Source organism: Carcharodon carcharias, chromosome 25 (assembly GCF_017639515.1).
Source record: "Carcharodon carcharias isolate sCarCar2 chromosome 25, sCarCar2.pri, whole genome shotgun sequence".
NCBI lineage: Eukaryota > Metazoa > Chordata > Chondrichthyes > Lamniformes > Lamnidae > Carcharodon > Carcharodon carcharias.
This window is the reverse complement of record NC_054491.1, coordinates 41,306,143-41,324,099: the sequence shown is the minus strand read 5'-3', so window position 1 is coordinate 41,324,099 and position 17,957 is coordinate 41,306,143. Positions and strand designations below refer to the sequence as shown.

Here is a 17,957-nt window from a genome sequence, read left to right as displayed (position 1 = left end):
CTAAAAATAGGTCACTGCCAGCATGAAAACAAGACTTAAGCTCAATAGATTGATATTTAGAAATGCAAGTTCATTTTTTCACACATGCCACTTGACTTTGAGACATGAGTTAGGAATTTTCAGTTATGTCAAAAGCAACGGTCAGGACTCAAGCCAGGATTCCAGCAGCTTTATCACAATTGAAGCAATTCAGAAGGCCAGCCGGACAGCAGCCTTTTTCAGCAACACAGGATGGCCAATAAACACCAGTCTTGCCAGCCGCATCCCAAGGATCAATGAGAAAAGGTCCCTACCCACAGAAAGTTAATGTAGTGCCAAAATAGTGGAGAATTTGAATCAGAACTTCACTGATTTGATTGTCCACCTTCAGTTCACAGGCAACTTCCCCCAACCCACTATCCTCATTCCAAATCCAATGTCAGCTCCCAATTTTGATCCAAATCCACAATTAAGAAACTTCACTGCTAGATTCAAATAGCATGAATTTAAACAAATGGTGCAACCGTAACTCATTCTCTACCTCAGAAATGATGTTCATCCACCTTTATCCTGGAAATGTCTGAGCATTATTTAAGAGATGTCCCTGATTAATACACAAAGGGTCTATGTTATTTGATTTTGGAAGAGCTGGGTGCCTTTGAGGTTAAACGTAAGTATAAATGGAATATTAACAATGTCAATAACATCATTTGCTGCTTCTAAAGAGGGAACAAAGCTTCTCTGACAATGTGAGAGAACACTTTCACAGTTGCATTACCCAGGCCACAACAGCTTTTGACTGGAAGATGCCCAAGGTAAAATCAATATATAACCTTTAAGGTCTTGACAGGGCAGATGTGGAAGGGATGTTTCCTCTTCTGGGAGAATCTAGAACTAGGGGTCACTGTTTTAAAAATAAGGGATCACTTGTTTAAGACAGAGGTGAGGAGAATTTTTTTCCCTCAGAGGGTCATGAGCCTTTGGAACTCTCTTCCTCAAAAGGCGGTGGAAGCAGAGTCTTTGAATATTTTTAAGACAGAGCTAGATAGATTCTTGATTAACAAGGGGGTGAAAGGGGATAGGCGGGAATGTGGGGTGGAGGTTACAGTCAGATCAGCTATGATCTTATTGAATGGAGCAGACTCGACTGGCCAAGTGGCCTACTCCTGTTCCCAATTCGTATGTTCATATGTATAAAGAACTCCGCCATGGCAGTGAATTGTTGTGTTTACCTTTTGGGATTCCCAGTCTCTGCTGTTCCCTGGTGAATTCGCTAAATGTGGCCTTGAGGGCTTGAGACATCATTTTGTTGCTGCTGGGTGTCAGTAATGGTATATCTCCACATTCCAGATCTGAAAGGAATTTAGAAAAAAACAGACATATGTTACACTAAATCCAGAAGGCAAAACACATTCTTTTGGATGTGTGAACAGATGATAATGTATTTGGGTGACATGCTAGTTGGATATGGGATATGTCTGCAAGATCCACTGCCAAGCAATAAATATTTTGGGCGTGATGGTTCAATTGTGGGAAGTACTAGAAATAAACATCTGAAGACTAAGAGTTGTCATTGGCTGCTGACACTGCATTAACTATCCAATCCACACACATATCTGTGAGGCACCTTTAGATAGAAGTAACTGGGGAATTAAACTGGACTTCTGTTCAAGCTGAAGACTCTGGAATCATCTAATATTTTACAATAAAGCAAAAGCAAAATACTGCGGATACTGGAAGCCTGAAGTGAAAACAGAAAATATTGAAAACACTCAGCAGGTCAGGCAGCATCTGTGCAGAGTTAGGGACCTGAAATTCCTTGCTCCACCAATACTTCCTGGGTTGAGTGTTTCCAGTATTTTCTGTTTTAGTTAACATTTTACAATGTCTGCCGGCAGCCCCCCTCCACCCCAAACTTCTCTTCCGAAGGCACAAGTTGGTGCCGGAGTAGAATTTGGTGAAGATCCATTGTCCCCTCATACGCTATCCAAGTGGAATTCTTCATGTGATTATCTTTCTCTTCATTATTGGAAACTCTGCTAAGCATGCCATTGAATTACTAATAGCAATATGATGCACACATTCTGGCACAGGTGTCCAATACCTAACTTACATCAGAGACTGTAGCTGATAACTCAACTATCAAAGCCCAGTTCTGTATTATCAGTCCATTCATGCATGGATGGGTAAATCAGGAGTAGTGCAGAAACATGGAACAGTGAGGAGCAGTATTATGTCACGCAGAATTCAAGGGAATGGAAAGAGATAGTAAAGCTGACAAATCCTTAGTCATATCAGAATGCAGCAATAGGCAATCTGCTCCAACCTGCATTAATTCAACCACAAAACGCCCACTTTCAGTGCAGCGAGAACAGAGTGAAAGCCAGAACTGAGCCATTCCAAAGTAACTCAGGTGAATTGGTCACACACACACACACCACCAACTTAGAATGTAGCTTTTCAAACCTGTGGCTTACACACTAAAATAAAAGCAAAATGCAATGGGCAGAATTGTTAGCTTGGTACGTGGGCCCGCAGCGACCTGCTTGGAGCGAGCGTCCTGACATCATCCCACGCTCACTCGATATTTCGGTCGGCGGGCACGCCCGAATGTCGAAAGCACACCCACCGGCAAGGGGGCAATTAAACCCATTCAACTTCCAATTGACTCCAATTTTTCATGGTCCGTTCAACCTTATGGTTGGCAGACGGGCGAATGTGCCAGGTGGACTTTGCATTTTTGATTCAAAACCTCATCCAAGGGCGGGATGAGGTTTCAATTATTAAATTTTTAAAAATGTTTGGGAAGAATTTTCATCCCCTATATGTTCAGGTGATTGATTCTGATGCGTGGACATTTTTTTCCTGGACTTTAAAATCTTTATTGATTGATTTTGAACTCTTCAGCTCCCCCCGAGGCAGCTCTCGCCCGACCTCTTCCCACCCTCACCCTGGCAGCGCTGAGCCTTTCACGCTGGATGGTCATTCCACAGCCACTCCCAGGCCCTCCGATCACACGTGCCTAACAAACTAAAAATCCTGCTCTATGGCGTCTGAAGAAGGGTCACATTTGAATTTAAAGTTAACTCTGTTTCTCTATCTACAGATGCTTCCAGATGTGCTGAGTTTTTCCAGCACTTTCTATTTTTACACAGCTTACACACTCTTAGCAAGGATTGGCTTGACACAGAGTATATGCTATATAGTGAGTTACACAATGTTCGAAAGCTACAATGAGTGCAGGTCAAATCCGCAGCTCGCAATGTGTTTCCCATCTGGGAATTACGAGTAATGTGGGGTTGGGACAGGTACAAGGCGAGCAGCCGGCCCAAGTTGCGTTGGCAGTTAATACACTTTTTTCTAAAGGCATATTTCAGTTTGTAGCAATACTATTGGTGGGCCTCACCAATATACTGATCCACAAATTAATTACCCCAAAACAATGAGATAGTAATTAGAATTCTCACTTCACAATCCTCACCTCCATAGAATGAAATCCTGGAACTGACTGGCACTTGAGTCTGCCCATCATCATCAAACTTGTTAGGGCTGTGTTTGGTATAAACCATTCAGTGAGTTGCTATGGATACAGACAACAGCAGACCACACTGACCCCCTCTCCTGCTAACAATTATTAACAGCTCTAAGTGAGCACCAACCAACGAAAAGTTTTAAACTCACTACAAAGAGAGGAGCTTTGAAAGAGATCGAATTAGATGCCACCTTGCCGCAGGGTAATGGTTAAGGACAGAGAAGAAAGGGATGGGGTGGGAGAGGGGATAAGGGGGCAGAAGAGCAATGATGGGGAGAAGAGAAGGCTAGGAGTTCCTGGGTGAAAGATTGAAGGATGTGGAGATAAAACCAAAAGCAACCCACCAGAAAAGTTGGAAAAGCAGGCCAGAATATCACAAAATGTAAACTTTCTCAGCATCAATTACAAGATAATAATACACAGCTCCACATTTTCATCAGGCTCTGTGGGTGTGTGTGTCTGTGTGTGTGTGTGTGTGTGTGTCTGTGTGTATATGTGTCGGTGGATGTGTGTGGGCGTGTGTGTGGGTGTGTGGGCGTGTGTGTGGGTGTGTGGGCGTGTGTGTGGGTGTGTGGGCGTGTGTGTGGGTGGGTGGGCGTGTGTGTGGGTGGGTGGGCGTGTGTGTGGGCGGGTGTGTGTGTGGGGGGGTGTGTGTGTGGGGGGGTGTGTGTGTGGGGGGGTGTGTGTGTGGGGGGGTGTGTGTGTGGGGGGGTGTGTGTGTGGGGGGGGGTGTGTGTGTTGGGGGGTGTGTGTGTTGGGGGGTGTGTGTGTTGGGGGGTGTGTGCGTGGGGGGCGGTGTGCGTGGGGGGCGGTGTGCGTGGGGGGGTGTGCGTGGGGGGGTGTGCGTGTGTGGAGTTGTGGGGGGGGGTGTGGGTCTGGGTGTGTGTGTGTGCGTGTGTGTATGTGGCCATAAGGAAATGCTCTTTGCTAGCGACGGCCCTATTACAAGAATGAAAAAAAATGACTTTGCAAAGTTCCTTAATGTCACCATTGGGAAGAACATACCACCTGATTCGCTACTTTATCATCCAGTTGACCAGCGAATGATGGGCAATACTTACTGAACACATGCATCCTTTCTCGTGTTTCATCCTGTAGACTTTCTTTAGAAGGAAGGTAAAGGGCCCAGGCTTGAGGCCAACATCATGACTAGGTGACCTAGTGATAACAGGCTTGGGTTTTCAAGCCTGTCAATTGTCTGAAGGAGAGAATCCCAAAGCATCGCACGCTTGCATGGTTCTGGCACAGAGCATTTTGCAGCAAGAGTGCAATGAGTCTGGAATACTTATTAATCCAATGGAGCAATAGAAAAGCAAGCTGGATGATATGAATCATGGGCAATTGATCTACCAACACTTCTCTGCCCTGCCAGACTGAATTTTACATCAATGTTTTGGATCCTGAACTCAGATTACAAAGAATAAGAGATAGTGGTATTGGAGGACAGGAGAGAGAGGGGAGGGGGAAAGGGAGAGAAGTGGAATGGAGAATGGGGAGAGAGAGGTGGGAGGGGGAGGTGTGCACTTAAGATAATGGGGAGAAAGAAGAAAGACAGCGGGAGAAATAGAGTATACCACACAGCACATCGAGCCAGTTCTGCAATTCAATACAATCATGGCTGACTTTAGACTCAACTCCATTTTCCCGCCACTCCCTATATCCCTTAATTCCCTGAGAGACCAATAATCTATCCCAGCTTAAATGTATTCAATGATGGAACAGTCACAGGTCTCTGGGGTAGAGAATTCTAAAGATTCATAATCATTTGAGTGAAGTAATTTCTCCTCAACTCAATCCTAAATTATTGGCCCCTTATCCTGTGACCATGCCTCTGTGTTTTAGATTTCCCGACCAGCAGAAACAATCTCTCAACGTCCACCCCGTCAAGCTCTTTCAGAATGGCCTACTGCATTGTTCCAGTGAAGCCCAACGCAAACTGGTAGAACAGCACCTCATCTCCCAATTAGGCACTTTACAGCCTTCTGGACTTAACATTGAGTTCAACAACTTCAGACCACGAACTCTCGCCTCCATCCCCACCCACATCTTCTAATCCCCTTTTTTTCTATATGAGGGATGGAAATCTGCCATCCTTACCTGGTCTGACCTACAAATGATATCAGACCCACAGCAATGTGGTTGACTCTTAAATGCCCTCTGAACATGGAAATTAGGGATGGGTAATAAATGCTGGCCTGGCCAGTGAGCCCCACTTCCCATGAATGGGAAAATAAATAAAAAATTGCCTTCCTAATGCTTGCTGCACCTGTATGGTGGACAGGACAAAATTATTTCCCTTGGTGGAGAATTCTAGAACCAGGGGACATAGATTCAAGATAAGTGGCAGAAAGTGTAGGGGGGACATGAGGAAGAACTTTTTTATGCAGAGGGTAATGGGTATCCGGACTTCGCTGCCCAAGTTGGTGGTAGAGGCAGAAACTCTAAACTCTTTTAAAAAAGTATCTGAATCTGCACCTAAAGTGCTGTAAGCTGCAGGGCTATGGGCCGAGTGCAGGAAGGTGGGATTAGAAAGGGCACCTGGGTGTCCTCGGGCTGGCATGGACAAGATGGGCTGAATGGCCTCCTTCTGTGCTGTAACTTTTCTATGGTTCTATGGTTCTATGGAATGCTAACTTTCTGCATTCCTTGAACAAGTACACCCAAGTCTCTTTGAACATCAACACTTGCAGGTTTCTGACCTTCTACAAAATATTCTGCTTTTTCATTCTTACGACCGAAGTGAATGATTTCTCACTTCCCTATATTGTATCTTGTTGCCCACTCACCTAACTTGTCTACAGGATGGAGAGAGAAAGGAGAGAGATGGGGAAGAGTGGGACAGAGATGGAGATAGTAGAGTCATAGGAGGGAAAGAGGAAGGGAAGAGGAGAAACAGGGAGAGGGAGAGAGCTGGAAGGAAGAGAAAATGTGAAGGCAGAGAAGGAGCGAGAGGATGAAGAGAGAGCGGGAAGAGAGAGGAAGGGGACAGAGAGAGAGAGAAAGAGACAGAAAGGCAGAGCGAGGGATCAAGAGGAGAGAGAGGGGAATAAATATATATAAATTTTTGGCAAACAAGAATTTTGGATTTTAATTTCTTCAAACAAGACCTTTCTCTAAAGCTGGCCAATGTTTACACAATAAACTCGGGGTTAATGGCAGTTTTTGTTTTAATTGGAGAAGCAAAGACACACAGGGCAGCCCTCACCAGCAAACATCGTGCAAACCTCTCACTAAGCCATCATCACCAGCAGCTCTCCCTCCGACTGCAGCAATACTGCAAGCTTGGGATTTGAACTAATGTCAGCTCAGCATACACTGATTAACATTCTAACTCAGAGAGAACGCAGGCAGATGATGAGTCAGGAGACCTGGCTGCTCCAGATTGTTGAGCTGCCGGTCATTCACTACTCACCCTCAAAGCAAAATAAATCCCAAACTTGGCCATAATTACACTTCAGGAATGCAGATATTATGGACTATCGTGAGCTCTGCTGCTCTGCCTGGGAATGGAGCCAGCCAGGCTAAGTCAGGGATGATGACCCCTTTCCATTATCACAGTTCAACATCCAAACTGGACATGGAACATTTGGTCCGATCCCTTAGAAAAAACTTAACTGCAAATTACACAAGATTGTGTTAACAATATAAGTTCATGCAGGTCTCTTGTCACAAAATCACAATATAATGGAAATTGGCCATTGGTTTGACTGCATGCAATAGCACACACTGTTCACTCCTATAAACGTCTGGAGTTTCAACTCTGCCCAATCCTGTAGTTGGCCCTGTCCATTCTTATTAACATCTGGACCCTCAGCCTGTCCACTTCCATTAATTTTACCGAGTGTGGCATCAAGGAGCCCCAGCAAAACTGGAGTCAAATGGGAATCAGGGGGAAAACTCTCCACTGGTTAGAGTCATACCTAGCACAGAGGAAGATGGTTGTGGTTGTTGGGGGTCAGTCATCTCAGCTCAAGGACATCACTGTAGAAGTTTCTTAATGTAGTATCCAAGGCCCAATCATCTTCATCTGCTTCATCAATGATTTTGCTTCCATCATAAGGTCATAAGTGGGAATGTTTGCTGATGATTGTACAATGTTCAGCACCATTAGCAACTCCTCACATACTAAAGCAGTGTGTGTACAAATGCATCAAGACCTGGACAACACCCAGGCTTGGGCTGGCAAGTGGCAAGTAACATTTGCACCATACAAGTGCCAGGCAATAACCATCTCCAACAAGAGAGAATTGAACTGTCACCCCTTAACATTCAATGGCATTACCATCACTGAATCCCCCACTATCAAAACCCTGGGGTTTACCATTGACCAGAAACTGAAGTGGACTAGCTGTATAAATACCATGGCTACAAGAGCAGATCAGAGGCTAGGAATCCTGCAGCGAGTATCTCACCTCCTGATTCCACAAAGATTGTCCACCATCTACAAAGCACAAGTCAGGAGTGTGATGGATTACTCTCCACTTGTCTTGACGAATGCAGCTCCTACAACATTCAAGAAGCTTGACACCATCCAGGACAAAGTAGCCCCCTTGATTGGCACCACATCCACAAATATTCATTCCCTCCACCACCAATGGACAGTGCCAGCAGTGTGTACCATCTACAAGATGCACTGCAGGAACTCATGAAGGCTCCTTTGAAAGCACCTTCCAAACCCATAACCACTACCATTTCGAAGGACGTAGAAGCAGATAGATGGGAACACCACCATCTTGGGAGTTCTCCTCCAAGCCATTCACCATCCTGACTTGGAAATATATATCGCCGTTCCTTCACTGTCGCTGGGTCAAAATTGTGGAACTCCCTCCCTAACAGCACTGGGGGTGTACCTACACCACATGGACTGCAGCGGTTCAAGAAGGCAGCTCACAACCACCTTCTCAAGGGCAATTAAGGATGGGCAATAAATGCTGGCTCAGTCAGCGAAGCCCACATCCCATAAATGAATTTTTAAAAATCTGGAGTTATGGCCGTGTCCACTCCAGTTAACAGCTGTAGCCCGACCAATTTTAGACGTTCTGTGATGAAGGATTGGTTTGTTTTGGTGGGAGCCCATCAATATCAAACTATCACAGACACTGATTACTTGGGTAATCTGTTTCAACAGAACTTGTTTTGCTGCCAACTTGTTTGTTTGCTCAGAGTTGGACAGGTACCAAATGGCAGTGATGTGGTCAAACTGTTTCGGGCATGTTCAAAGCAAGTTACTGTGAAGGGACAAGTTCACCTCAGAGTGCATCAGTCTCATCAACTAAACCATCCGGCAAGTTAAACAGGGAGAGACTGATATGACACGTGTGTTAACCCCAGAGAAATATCAGTGGGTATTATTTACTGAGGAATGAATGACAGGAAGGGGGAGCCGCAATGATGGTTAATGTGTACAAACTGAACATACCAAAGATTTCAGACTTCAAACACAAACCAGAATCTCTGCTCAAAGCACAGCCCTTCAGATCACATTCTCTCTCTTTGAGGCTGTTGGGAGAAAAATGGAACACAGTTCCTTCTTCCCCACTGAAACCCATCTTTTTTCACAAAACATGCAAGATTGGTCAGAGCACCAGATGTTACTAGGAGTGAACAGGACAGAGCTCCAGATGTGACAGGAGTGGACATGACAAAGCTTCAGTTGTTATTGGAAGTGGATGGGACCAATCTCCAGATATTAACAGGAGTGGACAGTACAAGAGGTCCAGATGTGACAGGAGTGGACATGGCAGTGCTCCGGATGTTACTGGGAGTGGAATGGACATGGCAGAGCTCCACATGTGACCAGATTGGATAGTGCAGAGCTCCAGATGTGACAGGATTGGACAGTGCAGATCTCCAGATGTTACAGGATTAGACATGGCAGAGCTCCAGATATGACAGGATTAGACAGTGCAGAACTCCAGATGTGACAGGGATGGGCAGTGCAGAGCACCAGATATGACAAGATTGGACAGTGCAGGGCTCCAAATGTCACAGGATTGGACAGTGCAGAGCTCCAGGTGTCACCGAAGTGGATAGTGCAGAGTTCCAGATGTGACAGGATTGGACAGTGCAGAGCTCCAGGTGTCACCGAAGTGGATAGTGCAGAGTTCCAGATGTGACAGGATTGGACAGTGCAGAGCTCCAGGTGTCACCGAAGTGGATAGTGCAGAGTTCCAGATGTGACAGGATTGGACAGTGCAGAGCTCCAGGTGTCACCGAAGTGGATAGTGCAGAGTTCCAGATGTGACAGGATTGGACAGTGCAGAGCTCCAGGTGTCACCGAAGTGGATAGTGCAGAGTTCCAGATGTGACAGGATTGGACAGTGCAGAGCTCCAGGTGTCACCGAAGTGGATAGTGCAGAGTTCCAGATGTGACAGGATTGGACAGTGCAGAGCTCCAGGTGTCACCGAAGTGGATAGTGCAGAGTTCCAGATGTGACAGGATTGGACAGTGCAGAGCTCCAGGTGTCACCGAAGTGGATAGTGCAGAGTTCCAGATGTGACAGGATTGGACAGTGCAGAGCTCCAGGTGTCACCGAAGTGGATAGTGCAGAGTTCCAGATGTGACAGGATTGGACAGTGCAGAGCTCCAGGTGTCACCGAAGTGGATAGTGCAGAGTTCCAGATGTGACAGGATTGGACAGTGCAGAGCTCCAGGTGTCACCGAAGTGGATAGTGCAGAGTTCCAGATGTGACAGGATTGGACAGTGCAGAGCTCCAGGTGTCACCGAAGTGGATAGTGCAGAGTTCCAGATGTGACAGGATTGGACAGTGCAGAGCTCCAGGTGTCACCGAAGTGGATAGTGCAGAGTTCCAGATGTGACAGGATTGGACAGTGCAGAGCTCCAGGTGTCACCGAAGTGGATAGTGCAGAGTTCCAGATGTGACAGGATTGGACAGTGCAGAGCTCCAGGTGTCACCGAAGTGGATAGTGCAGAGTTCCAGATGTGACAGGATTGGACAGTGCAGAGTTCCAGATGTGACAGCGCAGAGTTCCAGATGTGGCAGGATCGGACGGTGCAGAGCTCCAGATGTCACAGGAGTGGATAGTGCAGAGTTCCAGATGTGACAGGATTGGGCAGTACGCAGCTCCAGATGTGACAGGGCTGGACAGTGGAGAGCTCTTGATGTTACAGGATTGGACATGGCAGAACTCCAGATGTGACAGGATTGGATAGTGCAGAGCTCCAGATGTGACAGGATTGGATAGTGCAGAGTTCCAGATGTGACAGGATTGGATAGTGCAGAGCTCCAGATAGGATAGGACAGGTTCAGGCGTAGACATGCTAATGGGAGTAAACAGAGCTGGAATGAGACGTTAATAGGAGTGGGTAGGGCTGAGCTCTTGATGTTAACAAACTCGGGCTTGCTAAGCCAGCTTTAAATGATAATACTGTCCAAACGATCTGTTACCTGAATATTTAAAGCAGTTTGAATTAAAGGATTTGACACAAAAAATGGTTGAAATAATTTCCCTGACAGGTTTCCTGCTGTGTACTGGATATTACTTAAACTTCCCAATATAATAACTTCACAGGTACATCGCTATAAACAATTATATAAAGATATATCACTATACATATATATTTCCAACTTCACAGGTTTCCTGCTGTGAACGGGATATTACTTAAGAAACTTCACAGTACATCTTGCAAAGTTTCCACCTGACAGGAACAGTATCTGACTATTTCCTTTTTTGCAGTGTTACAGTCAGACCTGTCCCAGTGTTCACTCACATCAAGCAGCATTGCAAGGTTTATCAGTATGTGATTCCCTTCTCCCTTCTCCCTTCCCTTCTCCTGTGCACCCTTCACTGATTAAGGTACTGAAATTATTGCACCATGATTCTTTTGCAATAAACATCCTGCACATTTCTTGATACCCCAAGTGTTTTTCCTGAATCCTCGTATCTTAGGAAACCCAAGATCCAAACAAGGAGGTGAGGACATGCCAGCCATAAAGCAACACAAAGTTAGACACAAGTTGCGGGTGTGGGATCGGCTACATTGGAGGGAGGGTGGGTGCAGGACTGATCTTTTTTCCCTGCAATCGATTCCTTTCGAAGAGAATAATTATTGGTTTCTGATATAAACAAGACCTGTTCTGCTGTCTCCTGCTTAAAGGGCCTTTGTTCATTTCACAGTATGGAGCACATCCCCACCCAAGGGACAATCTCCCTCCCCAAACTAACACCATACCTTCAGCTAAAGAAAGAACAGTAGCTTCAGTGTAATAAGATGTGATTGAGGGCAAAACCCTTGCAGTCCCTGACCCAGGGTGACTTGGCCCTTGTAACTGAGTCAGAGACAGGCTGCAGGTCATGCTCTGATACATTGCAGGCTCTGTTTCCAGCAGCCCCCCTCGGACAGTGAGTGGCTGGTGGTTGTCCTCAGTGAATTGGGATCAAAGTGGTCCTTCTTTGAGAGCTGTATAAAATCTCTTGGAAACACAAGGCTAAAATTTTGATGCATGAACTGCATTTGTTGTGCTGCAGCAGTGTGAGTACATACATTTTTCTCTCACTATCTCTCTCCCCTTTCTCTTTTCCTCTATTTGTCTCCTTCCATCTCTCTCCCTTGTTTTTTCTCCCTCTTCACCTCTTCCTCTCTCTCACTCAATTTCATTCCTCTCTTTCCCTCTCTCCATGCTTTACCCTCGATCTCTCTTGCCCTCTATTTCTCTCCTTTGATCTTTCTCTCTGGTCTATCGCTCTCCCGCTTTCTCTCACCCTCTCCATCACTTCCTATTTGCATTTCTCTCCCTCTCTTTCCATCTCTCTCCCTCCACTCCCTCTCTCTCCATTCCAAACTACATCTGCCTCATCTCCAAACTCTACTTTTAATTCATAATTTCTCTGTTTTCATTTAGCAATATCTGTCCCAAAAACAGCAAAAAGAAACTTCAGGTAAAAAATAAAACATTCCATCCAGAATAGCAGAAATCAGCTAAGAACTGCCCAGATTTTCAAACATTGAAATAATCGCGACTCACATCCCAACAAAGCCCTGTAAGTCCTGGCACAGTGTGTGGGTGAAGGACAGCGTGCGGGTGAAGGGCAGCGTGCGGGTGAAGGGCAGCGTGCGGGTGAAGGGCAATGTGCGGGTGAAGGACAGCATGCGGGTGAAGGACAGCGTGCGGGTGAAGGACTGTGTGCGGGCGAAGGACAGTGTGTGGGTGAAGGACAGTGTGTGGTAGCTCGGTTGGTGAGCAGGAGTTCCATTTCCAATCCCCTGTTGCATCGGAGATGGGTGATCTCAGTCTGGCAGTCTTTCAGAGACTATGATGATCTCTGTAGAACTGGGTTATGGAGACGAGAGGAGGGAAGGAATCCAGATACCAACTACTGGTCTCTCTTTTTCTCAGTTATCCTTACTGGAAAGTAGAAAAGTGTGGCAAAGAGTGAGGATTAAAGAGAGCTCTGGTGTGATGATACATGTAGTTGAATAGGCTGCTGCCACTTAATCATTAGCCTCACACTTGGGCGATGCCAATTATGAAACTCTGTCAGAAACATTATAAATCGGCAGCATTTGCTCTGTTCATACAGTGATTTCCTTCAAACACATTGTTACAAGATGGTTGAGGGACATTATTTTTTTTGTAGGAGCCTCACATGCCCCTGACTTGGAGAGCCAGCTCTCTCTTTTTCTCTCTCTCTGTCTGTCTGTCTCTCTCTCTGCCTGCCTCTCTTTCTCTCTGACTCTCTCTCTCTCTCCCGCTCTCTCTCTGTCTCCGTAACTGCCTCTCTCTTGCTGTATCTATCTCTCTCTCTCTCTCGCTCTCTGTTGTCAACTTCCCTGCTTCCTTCTGTCAGGCGAAATGATGTATTTCAGGTGAGAGCTCCTGAGCAATGCTCCTTTCCCATGTTTAATACATAGCTGATGTACAGTCTAGTTAACAAACAGTGGTTGTTTCTCTCAACTGGTGTACAGAATCAGGAACAGTTAACCCTTCACACTTTAGGAGACGTCTGTCCTATTTCTTATCTGAAATTCACTCCTTTTCACTGCTCAGTTTTATTGGTTTTTTGCTCGTAGTACAGTACAGTCAATATCCTGAAGCATGCAGATAACAGAATGTGTGCTGGATGTTAAGGTCCAGAGGCTCTTGCAGCAGGAGTGAATCTAGCTGGCAGCGCCAAACAGTTATCCAGCTGGTTAGGAGAGACGAGTGACTGCGGTCAGTGTGACCTTCATAGAATTAACGAGTGGCTGTTTGACCCTGTAGCTTCAGCTTGAAGGAAGAAACATTGAGATTTAATAAGATGTTGGTCCAGGTCTCTCAAGGAGTAAATAAATAGCAGGAATAGCCCAGTGCCAACACTGTGACAGTCTGGAGCTCAAAAAGTGCCTAGTTCTTTCTTCAATGCAGAGGTGCCCTCAGATCCAATGCCAATCCTAAATAGTGTCTTTACCAAAGAGTCAGTAACTGGTACAAAAAAAACAATGCATTGTATTATTGGCCTGTGCTGTGAGGTTAACATCATATCCACCGTCCCACAAAATCACCCGCTACTGTATTCCCTCCCTCAGCAGGTTGTTAGATCTCTGCTCAGATCGGTCTCCCTCCTACTCCAGTGTGATTTTGCACATTCAAGAAAAATTGTTCAAAAGTCAAAACAAAGACAACAAAGGGAGATTTTGCTCACCCTGAGCAGACAGGTCTCAGAGTGTCCACAGGTAGATCCAGTGTGAATACCAGCCAATAATTAATGGAGTCTCTCTGTGTTCCAACTCCTGCTCAGACTTAACCACCACAATCCTGCTGGGGCAGGGTGAGCCTCTCCATCAGCAAATAGCTCTGGACACGGGAATTCACCTGAAAGGGATTCTTGGAAAGCAGTGCTGGATTGTAGTGAGAGGCGGAAAGAATCCTGTGATAGGATCCAACTTGACAACAGATCCAAGGGAACTCTGCCTTCGAAACGGCAGCGCAGTCGGAACACAGGACTAACTTAACAGCAAAGAGATTTTATGATCCAGTGTGAGGCTGGGGTTAGATGTCTGATTCTCAGTTTGGACTGAGCTGCCTAATCTACCCGGACTGGGAAAATCTGTCAGGGTTCGCGCTCTTGCTCGCTGAACTTTGCTGAAGAGTAAACATATGGCGTGGATAGCATAACACTTGCCTACAATGCTTTCTTCGGTTAAACAGTCTATTGACACCCACTGGTTAAGCTCACTCATTAAGGATGACCACTTTGGTGATATGTGTAAGTGTTGCTTTTGTCTCGGGTAATTTTCCCAACAATTGGCAGCACTTTCAGAAGAAGGGTTGAAAGCTGGAATGAGCTGAGAGGCTTCTCACAGGAAGCATGGGGCAGTTGAGTGAGAAACTCTCCTCAGGTGTTCCTGCCAGAACATCATGGGGCTTTGTCACATCTCAATGGAAATAGGTAGACTTTTATCCTCAAGTCTTCTGCTCTGCTGGCGTTGCCTCTTCCTGGGTTGCAGGTTGCACAATCTCAGGGCCTGCCAGTACCCAACTCCTTTTTGCTTCATGAACCTTGACAGTGAATGTCAGCAAGCTGTTCAACCATGTTAGCAAGTGTTAGCTGAACGCACTTAGCTCAAGGTGAAGAATGCTGAATCACCATCAGAGCCAAGGCATATTGTTCTACATCCCCAAAGGAGCTGATGCAACCACCTTTACCTTCTATTTAGCCCTAATCATTCACACCCTCTGAGGAATTATCAAAGTATCAGTGGCAATTGGACTGGAACTAAAATAATCAAACGCCCCCGTGGGGACTGAGCTGAAACCCTTAAATCCTCCCTTTAAATAGGAGAGGCAAATAAGGGATATGGGGAGGGGAGAGAATGAGAAGGGGTAATTAGTGTGAGGGGAGGCTGTGTGGAGTATAAACACTGGCTTAGACCAGTTGGGCCAAGAGGCCTGCTTCTGTTCCTGTCACTTCAATGTTTAAGAATTGGTGTCATTGATACCAATCGTGACCAGCCTGAATCACCTCATACTTTAACTCACAAAATCCCACTTTTGAGGGGCCGAAACCAAAAATGGGCATTTGTCACATTTTCCGTAAAAACAAGACGAACATTCAGGCAGGTCAACAATCTTTCATCAGGTTATTGACCTGAAACGTTAGCCCTGTTTCTCTCTCCATAGATGCTGCCAGATCTGCTGAACATTTTAAATTCGGTTTTCGTTTTATTTGAGGTTTTCGGCATCTGCAGTGTTTTGCTTTTGTACCGTTGCAGTAATAACAACTATTGCATTTCACTGAAATCCCAAAAATAGCAATACCCAGGCTAAATCTGCAACTTATCATGTTGAACATTGACATTTTAAAATATCTACAGTGTGCAATTATCCCTCTCATTTACCACTCTCAAACATATAATATTGACAAGGGGCCTTCTGTGCTGCATAAACTCCAGTTTAGACCAGTTCAGCAAGGTGGCCTGTTTCTGTGCAGCAGATTCTGTCATTCTGTGTAAAAACACAACAGCAAACCAAGCAAAAGAGACTAATCACCCTGAATTCTTCAGCATCAATACTGGTTCAATGTTTTTAATGATCCAATGTTCTAATTATAGGCTGAACACTGCACATTACGCTCGTGCTCAATTCAATGAGATGTTCAAACAGGCAGCAAACACCAATCAATCGGACTCTCCATCTCAGCAACGCCAGAGAGCTCCCCCACCAACAGGCCAGATCCAGATGGAGAGGGGAAGCAGGGATTTTTAAAGTTGCAGAGAACAAGTAAAATAAGGCCAGGGCTTAAACAGGAGCAGAACCTGCAGTGGAAATGGAGTGTTAATTAAACCGAATCATAAAGCTGAGGGTGGTGAGAAAGTTGGAGCTTGGGTTAGTGTGGGGATAGAAAATCATAGACCTCTCTTGTACTGTACAACTCTTTACACAGATCTTGATCTCCCTGAGCACATGAAAAAAATGCTGTGTGTGTTTAACCCAATTAAAGATGAGGCTCTCGGAGGCCATGGCTTCCTGCAGATTAAAATGTACATGACATTACGGCTAACCAAAGCTTTCATGTGGCCCAAGTGTGAATACCCTGACCTATAAAATGTTGCACAGATCCCATCTTTGCAATGCATCTGAACATTATTCATAACTCAGCCTCTCTCACCGTGTTACTTGTGGTCAGTCATTATTAGTAAGGCTCCAACCTAGCTCCTTTCTGCTCATGATGGGAATGGGCAGAGGGAAAGTGGAATAGATCTTGAAATCCTCCTAATGGGACCAAGATGTGACAGGTTTTTTTTCTGCAGGAAAGGGAGCGGTTCCCATGTTTTTTCAGGCCTGTTATGACCTTCAGTTTCTCACCCAATAAATAGAAACACCGCATGTCCATGAAATGGCCTTTCTACCATCAACCTTTAACTGAAAAGTACACTTCAACTCTAAAAACCGAGAACTCCACTCTTTCTATGTTTACTCTTGAATCCTAGTTAAAGCATTTTACACCCTGATAGGTTCAACAAGCTGAGTTGCTATACTTTATAGCATGGACATGAACAATGATTTTGTCTAATTTTATAGGGCAGCGCATTTGTGCGGATTAATTATTTCAACTGAATTGTTTATGGAGGATACAGGGAATCTTTTACAAGTTATGTAAGGCAGAATTAGCTATATGATTAGGAGGTTCCAGAGAATAGTGGGTCTGTAGAACAGGTTGTCACCTTGTGTGGTGAACACTGATCTACCAGAGTTCTTCAAGTGAGAACTGGATCTGTCGCTGTTAGGCAAAGATTGCTTTGTACAAGCAATGGATATCCATTAATAAAGTCCTACACTCATTTTGATTACTTAAGGGGATCATAGAGGAATTTTCCTGATATTTCCCCGCAGTTATTTGGAGCTGTTACTTAGTTTTCCAACTCCGCTGGTGACTGTATGGTTCCAGCTGGGATGGGCGGTGTAAGTATTATGTTTTTAGTTTTGCGGGTGTCATATGCAAGGCCATTTCAGAGGGCAGTTAAGCAGCAACCATGTTGCTGTGGGTCTGGAGTCACAGAGCAGGTAAGGATGACAGATTTCCTTTCTTAAAAGGATTTAAGTTCCATCAGCTACCATGGCAGGATTTGAGCCCACGGTCGCAGAGTGTTAGTATGGGTACCTTGATAATCAGGCCAGTGACATTATCACTGCATCACTGTCTCCCCCAAGTTATTACAGATGAGTGGGACAAGCTAGATGGATTAATGAATCATTGCGTGTCTTTCATTTTTCATATGCTTACAGCACTACAATACCAATAATCTGTCTCACTTGCCCAGCCACTATAGTCTGGTTCCAAGATTTCATCAGCTATTTAGTTTTTTAGCTATGCCTGTTCATCAAAGCCTATCACAGGATAGAATACCATCAATTAACTGAGGTCAATGAATGGATAGATATTTTATTTGGTACAAGAGGGAGACAGTGGAGTAGTGCTAATATCACTGGACTAGTCACCCAG

General features: G+C 45.2%; 1 protein-coding gene across 3 annotated transcripts in view; it reads right to left on the bottom strand.

The window, feature by feature from the left end:
* The window catches only part of ets1 (v-ets avian erythroblastosis virus E26 oncogene homolog 1), a 96,697-nt gene that overhangs the window by 31,328 nt on the left and 47,412 nt on the right, over nt 1-17,957 (bottom strand). For all 3 annotated transcript variants that reach the window (XM_041174318.1, XM_041174319.1, XM_041174320.1), the window contains one exon: nt 1,212-1,331. In XM_041174318.1, the coding sequence (XP_041030252.1) occupies nt 1,212-1,331 (120 nt within the window). The remainder of the gene's footprint in view (nt 1-1,211; nt 1,332-17,957) is intronic.